Source organism: Mirounga angustirostris, unplaced genomic scaffold (genome assembly GCF_029215605.1).
Source record: "Mirounga angustirostris isolate CCGP_5_RB_7025 unplaced genomic scaffold, mMirAng1.0.hap1 SCAF_3, whole genome shotgun sequence".
Lineage (NCBI taxonomy): Eukaryota > Metazoa > Chordata > Mammalia > Carnivora > Phocidae > Mirounga > Mirounga angustirostris.
The window spans coordinates 51972157-51987072 of NW_026991711.1; the positions used below are offsets into that span (position 1 = coordinate 51972157).

Genomic DNA, 14916 nt, shown 5'->3' on the forward strand with positions numbered 1-14916 from the left:
CTGTCTTCTCGTCCTTTTGTGACATTACATGAACCCCTTCCCCAAAGCCTCTGAAGGGCCCCACACTCCTTATTGTGGTCCTCTTTCTATCAACTTGCATCACAGCATTTAAAGATTTTATTGCACTGATTCATTCATTCAACAAATAGTTACCAAGCAGCCACCAAGTGCCAGGCACTGCTCTAAGACCTTGAGATACCACTGGCGACAAAAATCCCTGCCCTAGTGAAAGTTGGAATCTAGAAGAGGGAGGCAGCCAATAAACTAAAAACAGAGCAAGGAAATAATTCCTGTAGGATGTTAGAAGACTAAGGAGAAAACAGAGCAGAGTCAGGGAGCATGAGGGCAGAGGGGACACTGCAATGTCAAATAGGAGGGTGAAAACATAACATTGGAGCAAAGACTTGAAGGAGTATGGAAGCCTGGCAGGTATCTGGGAGAAAACCATTCTGGAAGAGCAAAGGGACTTGCAAAGCACTAAGAGAACGCCCACCCAGTGGGTTTAAGGTATAGTAAAGAGAATACTATCAGCTGGAGCGGAATAAAAAAGGACAGCAGGCGATAAGGCCAAAGAGACAGGAAGAGGCCAGATAGACAAGACCTATTTTCCACTGGAAGGCCTTTGGGTTTAGAACAGAGGTCTGATCTACTCCACCCCATGTTTTAAAGTGATCATAGACAGCTGCTGGGTAGCCAGAATGGATTCAGGGATTTTTAGGAGGCTCTTTAAACAACTCAGGCATCAGATCCAGGCAGCTTGGGCCATCTGGGTATCTTTTAAATATCTTATTCATTTCTGTCAATATCTACTGGATTTTGAGCTTCTGAAGGCCAAGAACTACACTCTGTTCAGCTTTGTTTTCCCTGCACCGTCTAGAAGCCATTAGACTTTCAGTACATGGTTGTTGGGAGATAGAGAAGGAAGATAGGAAAGGAGGGAGAAAGAGAAGAGAGAATTAAAAGGAGGGAAAAAAAGAGAAACAAATAGTTCTTACATTGGCAAGAAAAAAAAAAAGGAAAAATCCGAGAGGTCTTCTAACAGGATCTGCAAACTGAAGAATTTGTAAAACTGCAAGCTCATGACTGAAGTGCAGCAATCTGCAGATACGAGCCACCTGAACGCTGTCCTCATTCCCATACAATCATGTCTCACCAAAAGTAGCACCACCCACAGCTCAGGAGCCAAGACAAAGGAGCTGGATTTTTCTTTTCTTACTTGGAGAAGTTTGTCATAACGCTCTGAAGACATTAGGAAGCGTCCATCCTCAAGCTGCATTTCCCTGTTTTCCAGCAAGTTGTTCAAAACGGGCAGAACATTCCTCTCCACCTTTTCCAAGCCTTCCAAAATGAGGGTTCTGCCTTCTGTGGCTGCACGGACCGCACACTATTTCCAAGAAACAAAAGCAATATGAGACTATGGAAGATGCCAGAGCATGGCCTAATTTTGCTTGTAACGCAAGCAGGTGAAGAAGAGGTCAATGCGTAATGCAACCGCTGATGATTAGTAACTTCACAGTCTAGTTTTATTAGGCATTAGAATTTGTTGTGTGCCTATTTAGAAAGAGAATGCTTGCAACATACATAACAAAGACCAAATAAATATGCTTAATATAAAAAGAATTTTTCAGATTAAGAAAATAAATAATATCACTATGAAATGCAAATGAGCATAATAAAATATTTTCCATTTCACTGGTTAACAAAGAGTTGCACGGTAAAACAAGATATTTTTAGAACTTTAAATTGGCAAAGATTAAAAAAGAATGATAATACCTAGTGTTGGTAAGGTTAAGAGGAAACGCATTTTCATTCATGGTTGGTCTATGTGCAAAATGACAACCTTATGGAGAATAATTTGGCAAGGTATATTTTTTTAAAGATTTATTTATTTGACAGAGAGAGTGAGAGAGCAAAAGCAGGGGAAACAGTAGAGGGAAAGGGAGAAGCAGGCTCTCCGCCAAGCCGGGAGCCTGATGCGGGGCTCGATCCCAGGACCCCGGGATCATGACCTGAGCCGAAGGCAGACGCATAACCATCTGAGCCACCCAGGCGCCCCTGGCAAGTTATTTTTAAAAATTTAAATGGCTATGTTCATTAATCCAGTAATTCTATCTCAAGGAATTTACCTTAAGGGAATAGTCAGGAAAATGTACAGTGATACATGAAAGGATTTATAATTACCAAAAAAACCCCAAAACCCCCAAATGCCAGTCTAGATGATTGGCAAAATATACCATAATAAATCAGTATGATGGACTACTATATAGCTATCAAAAATAATGATATAGCTCTACCTTTACTAGGACTATGCCATTTCTTACCTGATTACTAAACCCCAAGTAAATATGCTGCTTCTTTTAAGAACCTTGTTTAAGAACCTTGCTATAAAAAGTACTTAATTCATGAGTGATGGGATGGGCTGGGGAAGACAATGCTCTAGAGATGGGACATTTGCTCCTCCCATTAGCTCTATTACAAATCTGTGATAAAACGTGAGGAGAAGCCACTACAAATTTGCGCTGGTCAACTTCAGCTGAATCGTCACTACTATTTTTTTTTTTTAAGATTTTATTTATTCATTTGAGACACTGAGATACAGAGAGAGAGAGAGAGAGAGAGAGCATGAGCAGGGGGAGAGGCAGAGGGAGAGGGAGAAGCAGGCTCCCCACTGAGCCAGGAGTCTGATGTAGGGCTCAATCCCAGGACCCTGGGATCATGACCTGAGCCGAAGGCAGACGCTTAACCATCTGAGCCATCCAGGCGCCCCTTGTAACTACTATTTAGAAAATACTTTCTTCATTTCTTATAAAAGTTATTGCCAAGACAAGCTTCCAGTCTTTTTCATCTCTTTCTATGACCTTGTCCAATACTTTACCATGATAATTAAAGTGATGGAATTGCGATTCCATGATTTTTCTTCATTCCTTCACACAACCCCTCTGTGTCTTCCCTACTCTGATTTCTGTATTTGACAATCACTCTTCCTGTCCCTCCAAGGCCAGCCCTTTCTGTCTTGAGCTTAGTGGCAACCCCTCCAACCTCTTCCAAAATCTTCCATCAACTATACCACCTCTTAATTGCACTTTCAACTTCCTTCTCTTCTACAAACATGTCTGTACTTTAGGAAAACCTATAGTCTCCTGATACCTCTTAACATCCTCTCTTATCTTCAAGCCCCATGAGGAATAGTCCCATACACACTGCCTCTAATAAGCCTCCATCACCCTTATTTAACTGAAACTGCTCACTTGCAAGCACCAAAAATCAGAGCCAAATACCAGGTATTTTCTTGATCTTCATGTTCTCCTTTCCCTCCACCCTCTTCCCTTGATCCTCTCTTGTGCTTCATCTTCTATCTTAGATATTTACCAAGTAGGTTTTCCCTCTGACTTTCCCCAGCCCTTCCTCTGACTCTTGTCCTCTTAAAAAAAAAAAGAAAAAAAAAGCAAGAGCAAGCAATTCCTAAGGTTCTCCCCTTAACCTTTCCCCTCCTCTTCTCTCACTTGTTGTTTCATTGGCAAAGCTCTAACCTACTCCCATAAATCCTCACTTGGTTCATGGAGTAGCCATTATATGGCAGGTGCTATGTTATGTGCTACATTAAGTAAACAGCAACAATAACAATAGATAACATTTTTTTCACTTTATCTCATCTTTCTTGAGAAACATACTATGTGACCCTGACCCTCCTCCTGATCTCCATTCTCCCATTTCCAAATACCTTTTTAACATTTTCATAGAGGTGTTCAAACTCAACATGCTGAATTAAATGACTTCTTTCCAAACCAGGCCCTCTTCCTGATGGCGATTTCAATTAAAGTCTCATTGATTCTCCTGCCCCCAGAATTCAGTCCTTTTAATTCCTCAAACAATGCAAGTGTAACCTCTAAATAGTCCATGCACCCATCACCCTTTCAACCTCACCACCACCATCTCAACAGGAGCCTTCCTTCATCCCTGTTCATTTTACTGAAAGAGTCAATTGGAACAGGCACCATATCTCCGTATCTCTCCTTCTCAGTTGTGCTCCAGATCATCATATTTTACCTCCTGGAACTTAGAGACTGAATCATGCCATCTGAAAAGTCTATTTCAGTAATGAGATCTATGATTATGCAATTTACCTCAACATGATTAAGAATATTATTTTTTTTAATCCCCCTAAGCTTTTTTCTTATTAATTATTTATTTATACACCATTTGAGTGGCAATGACAGTGGATGCTTTATAGTGCAAATGGATCCAAAGTTAAGAATATAATAAGAGGAATATAAATTTATAAGAGTGGTATATTTTTTAGAAAAAAATAATGAAAAATAAAATCATGCAAAGGATCACCCAAGATTTTTAACTTTCTTCCTGACTTGCCCTTTGGATACAGAGTTACAGACCCAGTACATACATGTAAATTAAAAATTTTAAAGGCAGGCAAGAATACTGGCTAAAAGGAGAAAACCTTAAGAAGACACTTTTTAGTAACAAAATCTGAATCGCTGAATTTACAGAAATACTACTAGTTATTAATTCAGCATCATCTTGCTTCCTGATTGTTCCTAAAAATAGTCTATAAAAGTATGAAAGTACAAAGTATGAAAATACTTTAATCAGTACTGTCAAACTTTATTAATGCAATCTCATCACCTTTGTAAAGAAGAATGTTAAAAACAACTACATAGGGGCGCCTGGGTGGCTAAGATGGTTAAGCATCTGCCTTTGGCTCAGGTCATGATCCCGGGGTCCTGGGATCAAGCCCCACGTCTGGCTCCTGGCTCAGCGGGGAGCCTGCTTCTCCCTCTGCCTCTCCACCTGCTTGTGCTCTCTCTCTCTCTATCTCTGTGTCTCGAATGAATAAATAAAATCTTTAAAAAAAACCCAAAAACTACATAGCAAATCCATTAAGTACTCAAATATATCAACAACATATTGTACCATGCGATAAGTCTCAGACCCAAACATCCTACCCTGCCTGCATTGATGCCCCCTTTGCCCTCTGTTTGCTCAGCCCGTAAGTGTGGAGCTACAATGCTCAAGTTCTCCTAGTTCTCCCATATGCCTGTTTCATCTCCCCAGCAAGATTCTCAGGTCCTCAAGGGGTGAGAACCCTGCCTTTTATGTCGTCCCAGTGCAAAACTGGCTCACAGAAGGCTTTTAGTGTTTATGGAATAAAAATGTAACCACTCAGTTAAAAGATGCTGTTATGTAAGTTTAGGAGAATTTTTATATGAAGGATGATAGTTATCTATGCCCACACCTGTTATGAGAAGAGAACAGAACAAGTTTAACTGTCAGCATGAATGATTTAGGCTACATAGTTAAAAAATTTTTTATACAGACTTTTAAATAAAGTAATGGTGGTATACTTTTTCTCTTGAAATCTTAAAGAAGGGAACAATGTATACATATTTTATGTGGAGTGAATACTTGTGATCATTACTCAAAGTAGAAATTACATCAACCATAAGGATCCTTTCCTGCCCTTCAAGCTATAGAACTTCCAGAGACCTCATTTTCTCAAACAGAAATCAGAAAAAAATGCAGCAAGATCCTTCTGGACAAACCATATCAGTTTGGTTTTTTTTTTTAAAGATTTTATTTATTTATTTGACAGAGAGATAGAGAGCACAAGTAGGCAGAGTGGCAGGCAGAGGGAGAGGGAGAAGCAGGCTCTCCGCTGAGCAGGGAGCCAGACATGTGGCTCGATCCCAGGACCCCAGAATCATAACCTGAGCCGAAGGCAGCCGCTTAACCAACTGAGCTACCCAGGTGCCCCAACTATATCAGTTTTAACAACCCAACACGAAGGCATGAAGGGTTTCAAGATAAAGGAGGCTGCATGACCTAAAAATCAAAAACTGTCTAAGCCCCTGTTCTAGATTTGCTTCTGATTTGATAAAAGACCTTAGGCAAACAATTAATCTAGAGGTCTGTGTCCTCATTTATTAAATGAGAATATCCCCAAGGGGTATTGTACAGTGTCACTATTCATGAAAAGAAAGCAGTACTGGAAATGAAATTTAAAGCTATCATACCTATTAAAATAGAAATTATTGTTGCTATAACCATGATTTAATGAATATAGATTCCAAATAGCTTCAAAAGACTCAGAATGGCTATAGTATAACAGTACTGAGGATGCCAAAGAAAAATGCAAAAAAATTAAATTTTAAGTTCTTTATTTTAAAATATCAGAATAGGATCAGACTAACTTTTCACTGCTCTGCCACTTACCTGCTATGGGTAATTGAGGCTAGTCACTTCACCTCTCTGAGCTTCCACTTCTTTCTAAAGCCACACTATTTACAGTGCTTATCTCCCAGATTATGGTGAAGATTACCCAAGATAACCTCTGGCTCATAATAAACCTTTACAAAATGATTAGCTATTACATTATCAATACTATCATCCTGTAGTCATGGTGGCCACAACCACCATCATCATCATCATCATCATCATCCATCATCGCTCTTTCAGGGAAACAGCATTATGATACAAAGAACCTAAACTTTGGAATTGGACAGATCCTGGTTCAAATTCCACCTCTCCTATTTATCAGTTGTATGACCATGGCCTTCTAAGACTCAGTTACTTTACCTATAAGATGGAGAAGTCATCTCCCTCCTAAGGTGTTTTGAGGATTAGATACAATCACATAAAGCACCTAGCACAACAGAGGTCTCAATAAAAGTTGTTCTTATGCCTTGATTTTTAAATTTATTTTAAATTCCAGTATAGTTAACCTATAGTGTTATATTTTCAAATGAATTATGTGAATCTGTCAAACAGTTAACATTTTATGAGTACACAAGAGTTGGCCTGAGCAAGATGGCAACATGGTAAGGAGCCAAGGCCTGAGTTCTGACTAACACAGGGGCCAGAATAAACAGAGAGACCTTCTCCAACTGTCCAAGTGACAATTAGAACGTATTATAACAATATAAACTGTAAAGGGTGTGGTGCAAGTAACAGAATTCAGCCACTCTCAACAGCCTTTTTTCTACAGGTGATGCTTTCCGAATTCCAAATACTTAATTTATCAATGGACTTCTGAAATACAGCTTTGTAATTTTAACAGTGGTTACATGTGGAAAGTAGCTTCAGCATCCACAAATAGGATTAAGTTTACAAGTAAATGTTTTTCCCTATTTGGTAAAATAAGTAAAATTCATTTTGACAAAATAGAAATCTTATTTTCTGATCAATAGCACTGTTATTCAATTTATTAGGAGTTGCTTTTGATGCCCTATAATATTTAAGCAGTGCATTAAAAACAGGTTAATCCTTATTTTTTTCTATTAATAAGAGAGAATCAAGAATAATCCCAAACAGGGGCTCCTGGGTGGCTCAGTGGATAAAGTGTCATTGGCTCAGGTCATCATCTCAGAGTCCTGGGAACCAGCCAGGTCTCAGGTTCCCTGCTCAGCAGGGAGTCTGCTTCTCCCTCTTCCTCTGCCTCCCTCCCTCTGCCCTTTCCTCCCTGCTTGTGTACACTCTTTCTCTCTCTCTCAAATAAATAAATAAAATCTAAAAAAAAAGGGAATAATCCCAAACAGAAGACATTAAAATACTATGTAATTGTTTAAAGTGCATTTTTATGCTTAACATTAAATATGTGTATCACAATTATGAAATTGCACAGTACTGTGTCAAACAAATGAATAATATTCTAATGTGAAAAGCTAAAGAAAATAATTTGAACTTCCCCATCCTGGCTTTCTACTCCCCAAATCATCTTCAGTGTCTCCTCTCAGTAAGACATTAAAGCTGAAATGTAATTTATTTGTGGCTTAGTTAATTTATATTGGCTCATACTTGAGTACTGCAAGCAATTTTCTATTGATTTAAAGTCTTCCACTCCAGCTCTTTGGAGTCACATGGCAATAAAACAGAATTAATAAAGAGAATGTCAACAAGTAAGGTAAGGGGGGGAAAGTACATTAATAGAATTTTAAAAGGTTAGAATAACAATGATTTAGATTTTTTTCAGGTTATTTTATCTTCTGAGGCAAATGAAAGGTAATATGGTAGCAAAATATCTTTTAGTCTCCTTAGGTCTCCATGGGTGTCAAAATACCAATCATATAAATTTTCTTATTTCTCTTCTTTAACCAATTCTTTTTTAAAAGCTTAATCTGTAATCCGCTTAGCAAGGTAACTGTATAAAAAATACTTAAATTACCTTTACATGAACAAGTGGGTAAGTTTTGGCAAATATTTACATATACAAGCATAGTATAAATTTCAGCATTTCTTAACAGGCTATAACTTACTTCATCAGTACCCTTCTCCTTTTCCTTATCCACTCAATTCATTGACATCTTATAGGAGCAATAGCCAATGAACATATTAAAAAGATTCAGCCTGCTTAGTAATTTTTTAATGCAAATTAAAACCTATTCCTTTGGCAAAGTACATACAAAGAAATAGCCAGTGCTGTCAAGAATCAATGAGGCAATCAGGCATAGGGCACTGATGAAAGTGTGAGTTAGAACACCCTTTCCGAAAAGCAATTTGACGATATATATTATTCTTGAATTATTTTTGAAAATGTCTAGACCTTTTGATGAATAATTATACTTCTAGCATTCAAGTGTACAAAATACTCAGAGATTATAAGATATAAGTACAGTGATATTCATCAAAGCCTTATCTATAATAGTGAAAACTTAGAAAGAACCTAAATTACCAACAACATGGGCATGTGGATAAAATGGGAATGTTAAATAAATAATAGCACATCTACTTGATACAATATTGCATGGACACTAAAAATTATATTTTTGAGGAATATCTAGTGTCATAGGAAGATGCTCCTGATAAAATATCAGGTTTTTAAAAAAGCAGACTATAAAATTTTATATACATGGTACACAGTTTTTGCAAAAATTATTGTACATGATTAGATATGCATATAGGCAGAATAGAAAATAATATAGGAAATATTTACACTGTCGATCTTGAAGGGGAAGATAAAAGTAATTTTTATATTCTTCCCAATGCCCTTTAGCATTTACTTTTTATACTATACTTTTTTACTATGGTTTTGTTTCCCCCATTAAAACATAAGCTCTATGGGGTGCCTGGATGGCTCAGTTAGTTAAGCAAAGGACTCCTGGTTTCAGCTCAAGTCATGATCTCAGGGTTGTGAGATTGAACGCCACGTCAGGCTCAGGCAAGGCTCCGTGCTGAGCAGGGAGCCTCCTGAAGATTCTTTCTCTCCCTCTTCCTCTGCTCCTCCTCCCACCACCCTGCACCCACTCGTGTGTGCTCTAAAAATTAATAAAAAAAATTTTAAAAAAACAGCTCTACGATGACAGGCATCTGTTTCTTTTGTTCACCGCACCTAGACAGTGCCTGACACATAGCAGTCATTTTGATAAATATTTAAGAAATTCTCTCTATATAGTATATATATATACATATACATACACACAATCTATAAAAAGCATTTATGATATTAATAAACATATATCTATAAAAAGCACTTATAATATTATTAATCAGAAAAAATAAACATTATTTTAAAAGAAAATACAAATTCCCTACTATAGAATTACTAACCTAATTCTAACCTTCAAGAGTAGCAGTTCAGTTTAACCTCTCACTTTATCATCAATCATCCTTAATCTTGCGTGAAAATAAGTGAAGAGGTTGATAGTCATGACCCCTCAACTCGGAATTGGGGGTTTTGCCAAGGTTTCCAGCTGAAAAGTCAATTAGTAATTACTTGAACGTCGGTCACATGCGCCTGCATCAGGCACACTGAACAATCTGAACTTTCTCTCCCAGCACCCACCAGATGGCCACAGGCCTTTTTTCACTTATGTTGGCCCACCTAGGTTAGAGCCATCACCTACTGGTAAATGAAGATACTGCCTCTCCCTTGATCCCAGACATCAAATTAAGAATATTACCCTTATTGTTCTGTTATTATGGTTAAGAATATTAAATAAATTTCCAAATAAAATAAAGACCTTTCAGTCTAACAAACATATGACCAACTGGTAATCAATTGGCAACTTCATCTATCTAGAATTCAGATGGGAATTACTCATTCTGATGACTCAAAATAGATGTCAAAAAGATAAATACCTTTTCCACTGGAGGGTCCCCTGAACCTATTTATTCTTAATTTACTTAAAATTTTAACAAGATTGATTATCCAAAGGAGAAATCTATCATCAAATATAAGTGCCAATCATCTTCCAGACAGTTTTTAGGTGCCAGAGATAAACAAGAAAGTTACATTCTGATAGGGAATGCAGACAATTAAACATGGAAACACAGAAATAATAAGGTAAATTCAGATAGTGATAGGTACTCTGAAGATCACATTGTATAATATAATAGCACTGTATATGTGGAAGGGGGGTGGGCATCGTCAGTGATTACTAAAATGTTCTGAGAATTTATAATCTGAATGATGAGGAGGCAGGACTATACAGATCTGGGAGAAGCTTGTACCAGGCAGAGGAAATACTAAATACAAAGGCTCTGAGGCTGGAAAGCATTAGATCTATTTTTAAGATAACAAGGCCATGTAGCAAGAGCCTAAAAAGCAAGGGAAAGAGAAAAAGGAGCTGAGGTAGACAAGATCAGGTCCTACAGAGTATTGTAGGCAATATTAAAGGGTTTGGATTTTATTCCGGGCATGATAGGATTGCATGGGTGTAAGCAAGGAACTGTTAGGATCTGATTATGAACAAATAATAAAGAATATTAAGAGACAGAAGAAAAAAATATGAAAATCAGATATAATCTCAAAAAATAGTCTGAAGTAACTTAGGAAAAGGACCAATGTTCCTATGCCACAATCACAGGCTCAGAAGGTGTCTGTGCATTACATTCCAAATAACGGATGTTCGTCGTAACAAGCAGGATTTGCCAAGAAAACATGAAATATAAGGTATTACCATACATTTATAATAGTACTTTAAATATTTTATAAACCGTAAAATAGGTATCATCCAGAAATATGCTTTTTAGAATGGCAGGCAGAGTATATTACACCGTGTTATCTAAATAATTTACTTTATGTTTCAAGAAATACAAAGTTTTAAGGTGCCTTTAAAATAATAAACATATAAAAGTCCACTTTCTCTTCTTCACTATTTGCATTGCAACTATCAATCCAGATATGATTCATTCAAAAAATTTGTTTTGAAATCCACACTCTACCAAACGGCCAGTTCTTTTGGCATCATTAAATCTGTTCCCATCTGGGCGCCTGGGTGGCTCAGTGTAGTTAAGCGTCTGTCCCGAGCTCAGATCATGATCCCAGGGTCCTGGGATCAAGTCCTGAATCAGGCTCTTTGCTCGGCAGGGAGCCTGCTTCTTCCTCTCCCCCTCCCCCTGCTTGTGCACTCTCGCTCTCTCCTATAATTGATTAAAATCTTTTAAATAAATGAATAAATGAATCAGTCAATCAATCAATCAATCGGTTCCCATCTCCTCTCCACTCCTTGGGCCGTAGTCTCAGTTTTCTACGCTCTCTCACCAACTCCTTACTCTTGGCCTCACTAGATAAAGAAAAGAAGCAGGTGTTGTAAAGGTACCTTTTTTTCCCATGTGTAATTAGAAATAATGTATAAAGTGAACCTTTGCATTATGTGAATAAGACAGATTTCTTTAAAATGTACTTCTGGGTTTCATCCACAAAGGATTACTTTGTAATTGGAAATGTGAACTCAGATTTTCTCACTACAAGGTGCTAAGTGTGATCACCATCCTTTAAGGTGGTGACTGCCAACTCTCCCCGTTTTAAGTACATTTTTGCTTTTGTAACTAATAAGTAATCTATAAGATAATGTGAATATCCTGGTCTCCAAATATTCTTTCACTCAGTGATTTTTTACACTTATAATAACTTGACCCTTGAATAACACGTTTGAACTGGATGGGTCCAATTATATGCAAATATTTTTTCAATATAGTACAGTACTATAGATGTGTTTTATTTGTGATGCTCCTAAGAACATGTTCTTTTTTCTAGCTTAGTTTAAGAATATAGTATATAATACATATAATATGCAAAATACAGTAATCGACTATTTGTCATTAGTAAGGCTTCCAGTCAACAGTAGGCTATTAGTAGTTAAGTTTTGGGGGAACCAAAATTTATATGCAGATTTTTGACTGCTCAGGGGTCAGCAACCCTAACCCACATTCAAGGGTTAAATGTATACTCTTTTAATTATAAAGTAATAGTGCGCTCATGAGGAAGCTTCAAATTTAAAGGACTATCAAAATTCTTTCCTCGCCCCACCCCAGATGCTGGGTCACACTTCCACAGAGGCAAGCTCTGTTAACTGATCCTTGTGTATCCTTCTGGAAATTTCCAACGTATACACAAACATTTACATATTTCTTTTTTTCTTTTTACCACAAATAGGATCATATTACATATGCAGTCTTGCAACGTCATTTTTATGCTTTATCCTGGACTTCTTTCCTATTACTACATTCTTTTTAATGGCTATAGAGAATTCTACTTACTGTTATTTATTTAACTAGTTTAACTAGTTTCCTAAGTTATTATTTTTTTTTTTAGAGAGGGAAAGAGAAACAGAAAGACAGAGCCAGAGACAGGGGGAGGGCCAAAGGCAGAGGGAGAGAGAGAGAATCTCAAGCAGACTGCAGCACGGACACCAACATGGGGCTTGATCTCACAATCCTGAGATCATGACCTGAGCCGAAATCAAGAGTCAGATGCTTAACCAACTGAGCCATGCAGGCACCCTTCCTAAAGAGGATTACAGTTTTCACTTATAGTTTTATATGATATCAAACAATGCTACAATAAATACTGTTGCATACATAACTTTGCTTGCTTTATATGAATAACATCTGGAAGAAAAATTGCCAGAAATATAACTGCTGAGTCCAAATATATTTAATTTTTCTTTTCATAGATATTGCCAAATTTTCTTTCAAAATTGCATTAACAGCAATGCTGTTTCCTCATCCCTTCTTCCCCATCAACAATGGACATTAACAGGGGCGCCTGGGTGGCTCAGTCGAAGGCTCTGCCTTCGGCTCAGGTCATGATTCCAGGGTCCTGGGATGGAGCCCCGCATCCGGCTCCCTGCTCTGCGGGAAGCCTGCTTCCCCCTCTCCCACTCCCCCTGCTTGTGTTCCCTCTCTCGCTGTGTCTCTCTCTGTCAAATAAATAAATAAAATCTTTAAAAAACAAAAAAACGAACAAACAAAAAAAAAGATTGGACATTAGCAGATTCTTTAGTTTTTGCTAATATGAGAGGTGAAAGAAAAGCAACAGCTCATTAATGTTTTAATTTTTATTTTTGTAAACGAGAAAGCAAAGCATCTTGTCATGAATTTCTTGGACATTTGAAATCTTCCCTCTATGAGTTGCTGATTTAAGATCTCTGTCCTTTCTCTATTAAGTATTCCTAATGAAGAACAATATTCAATATTTTAAGCTATATGTTTGTAAGAAATGTTCAACGAGCTTCATTATAATATTGATAAAATATAATGATAAAATATTATGTTAGTTGGTAATCTGCACCTCCCCCCACAAAAGCTGTAGTTTAGTATATATTTAATTTCACTATGTTTAATACACCTTTACCTGACTTTTAGATCAAGAATAATTTCTAAATATGCTAGAGAAGTTCCTGTATTAAAATCTCCTTAATTCCTTTTTAAAAATTCTTATTTCTATGTATAAGTACTAGGAAGCAATTAAAAATTAAGAAATCAGCATATTGATCTTTAGGTAACATTTCAGAACCACTAATTTCATCTACAGTTTTTTATTTAGTGCTAAACGAAGAAGGCATTTCCAAGAACAGGAAAACCAAAAATCTAAATTAAATCTGTCTAGAGAAAGCACAATGCATTATCTCTATCACATGAGCTATCTCTTTCTACTTTAAAAAACAATTTTGCATAGACCTGGACTAAACAGTCATGTGCTGGAGTGTGATCAGAACTTGCCTGATCAACGTAAAAAGCTGTGCCTCCTCGGATCTCTCGACGCTGTTTGAGATCGGTTTCAGTGGTGTCCCTTGACAGGGCAATGTATTCAACTTCCCTTTTGGTCAGCTCCTGTAAAGCAGAGAGTGAAATTGTTTCAATATTAAATCAAATTCCCAACATATGCTTTGGAGCCAGTTATCCAACAATGTCACTACCCTAGAAGAACATTTTAAATCTAATTCTGAATGAAAATCCTCTTGAGTCTTAGCTTTGAGAAAAATGCAAAACATTGAGAATTAATGAAAACATGCATGTACCTCTCTCTCCTCAGAGCTCTACGTTTGCTGCATCCAATAGTTTACTACTTAATAATCATTTACTTCTTAAGCAATAATAATCAGTCAGATCTTACAAATCTTAGTATCTTTTATAGAATTCTTTTCAAATATCACGAGTGATAACTTGCCAACTTAGTTTTTCCACAAATGATAGTCATTTCAGTAAGTAATGTTCACCTTTTTTTTAAAGGGCATCTAAATTAATTTAGTCCATTAACCGATGTTTACCAACCATTGTGATATGTTGGGTTCACAGGGTAAATACCAATAGGAAGGTCAACAGAAGAGGGAAGGAAAACAAACATAGCTATTCAGGAAGGACAAGAAGAAGGATGAAAGAAGGAGGGGAAGGAGAAGAGGGAAAAAAGAATTCTTTCACACAAAACAAACACTTTTGGTTTGAAGGGGAAACCATCCAGAATTCATTTCTTTTAGAATAATTTATCCATCCCTAATGTCATTTTGCCCTGCATGTGACAATTATGTACAAAAAGCTTTTAACATTATCCTTGGTTTTACAATATTGAATTAAAAACAATGATGCTCTCCAGTTGAATAAGGCATACAATATGTTGTTATTAAACAGGAAGAACAAATTAATTTACTGACGTATAAAGAAGAAAATTGAATGAGCATGCCA

The 14916-nt window shown here is 37.0% G+C and overlaps 1 protein-coding gene across 10 annotated transcripts in view; it reads right to left on the bottom strand.

Moving 5' to 3' along the window:
• The window catches only part of VWA8 (von Willebrand factor A domain containing 8), a 344595-nt gene that overhangs the window by 288130 nt on the left and 41549 nt on the right, over positions 1-14916 (bottom strand). For all 10 annotated transcript variants that reach the window (XR_010409990.1, XM_064586049.1, XM_064586051.1 and 7 more), the window contains 2 exons: positions 13957-14067; positions 1217-1384 (listed from right to left, as the gene is read on the bottom strand). Coding sequence is in view for 9 of the 10 variants with exons in the window: in XM_064586049.1 (XP_064442119.1) it covers positions 1217-1384; positions 13957-14067 (279 nt within the window). In the remaining variant the exon portion in view is untranslated. The remainder of the gene's footprint in view (positions 1-1216; positions 1385-13956; positions 14068-14916) is intronic.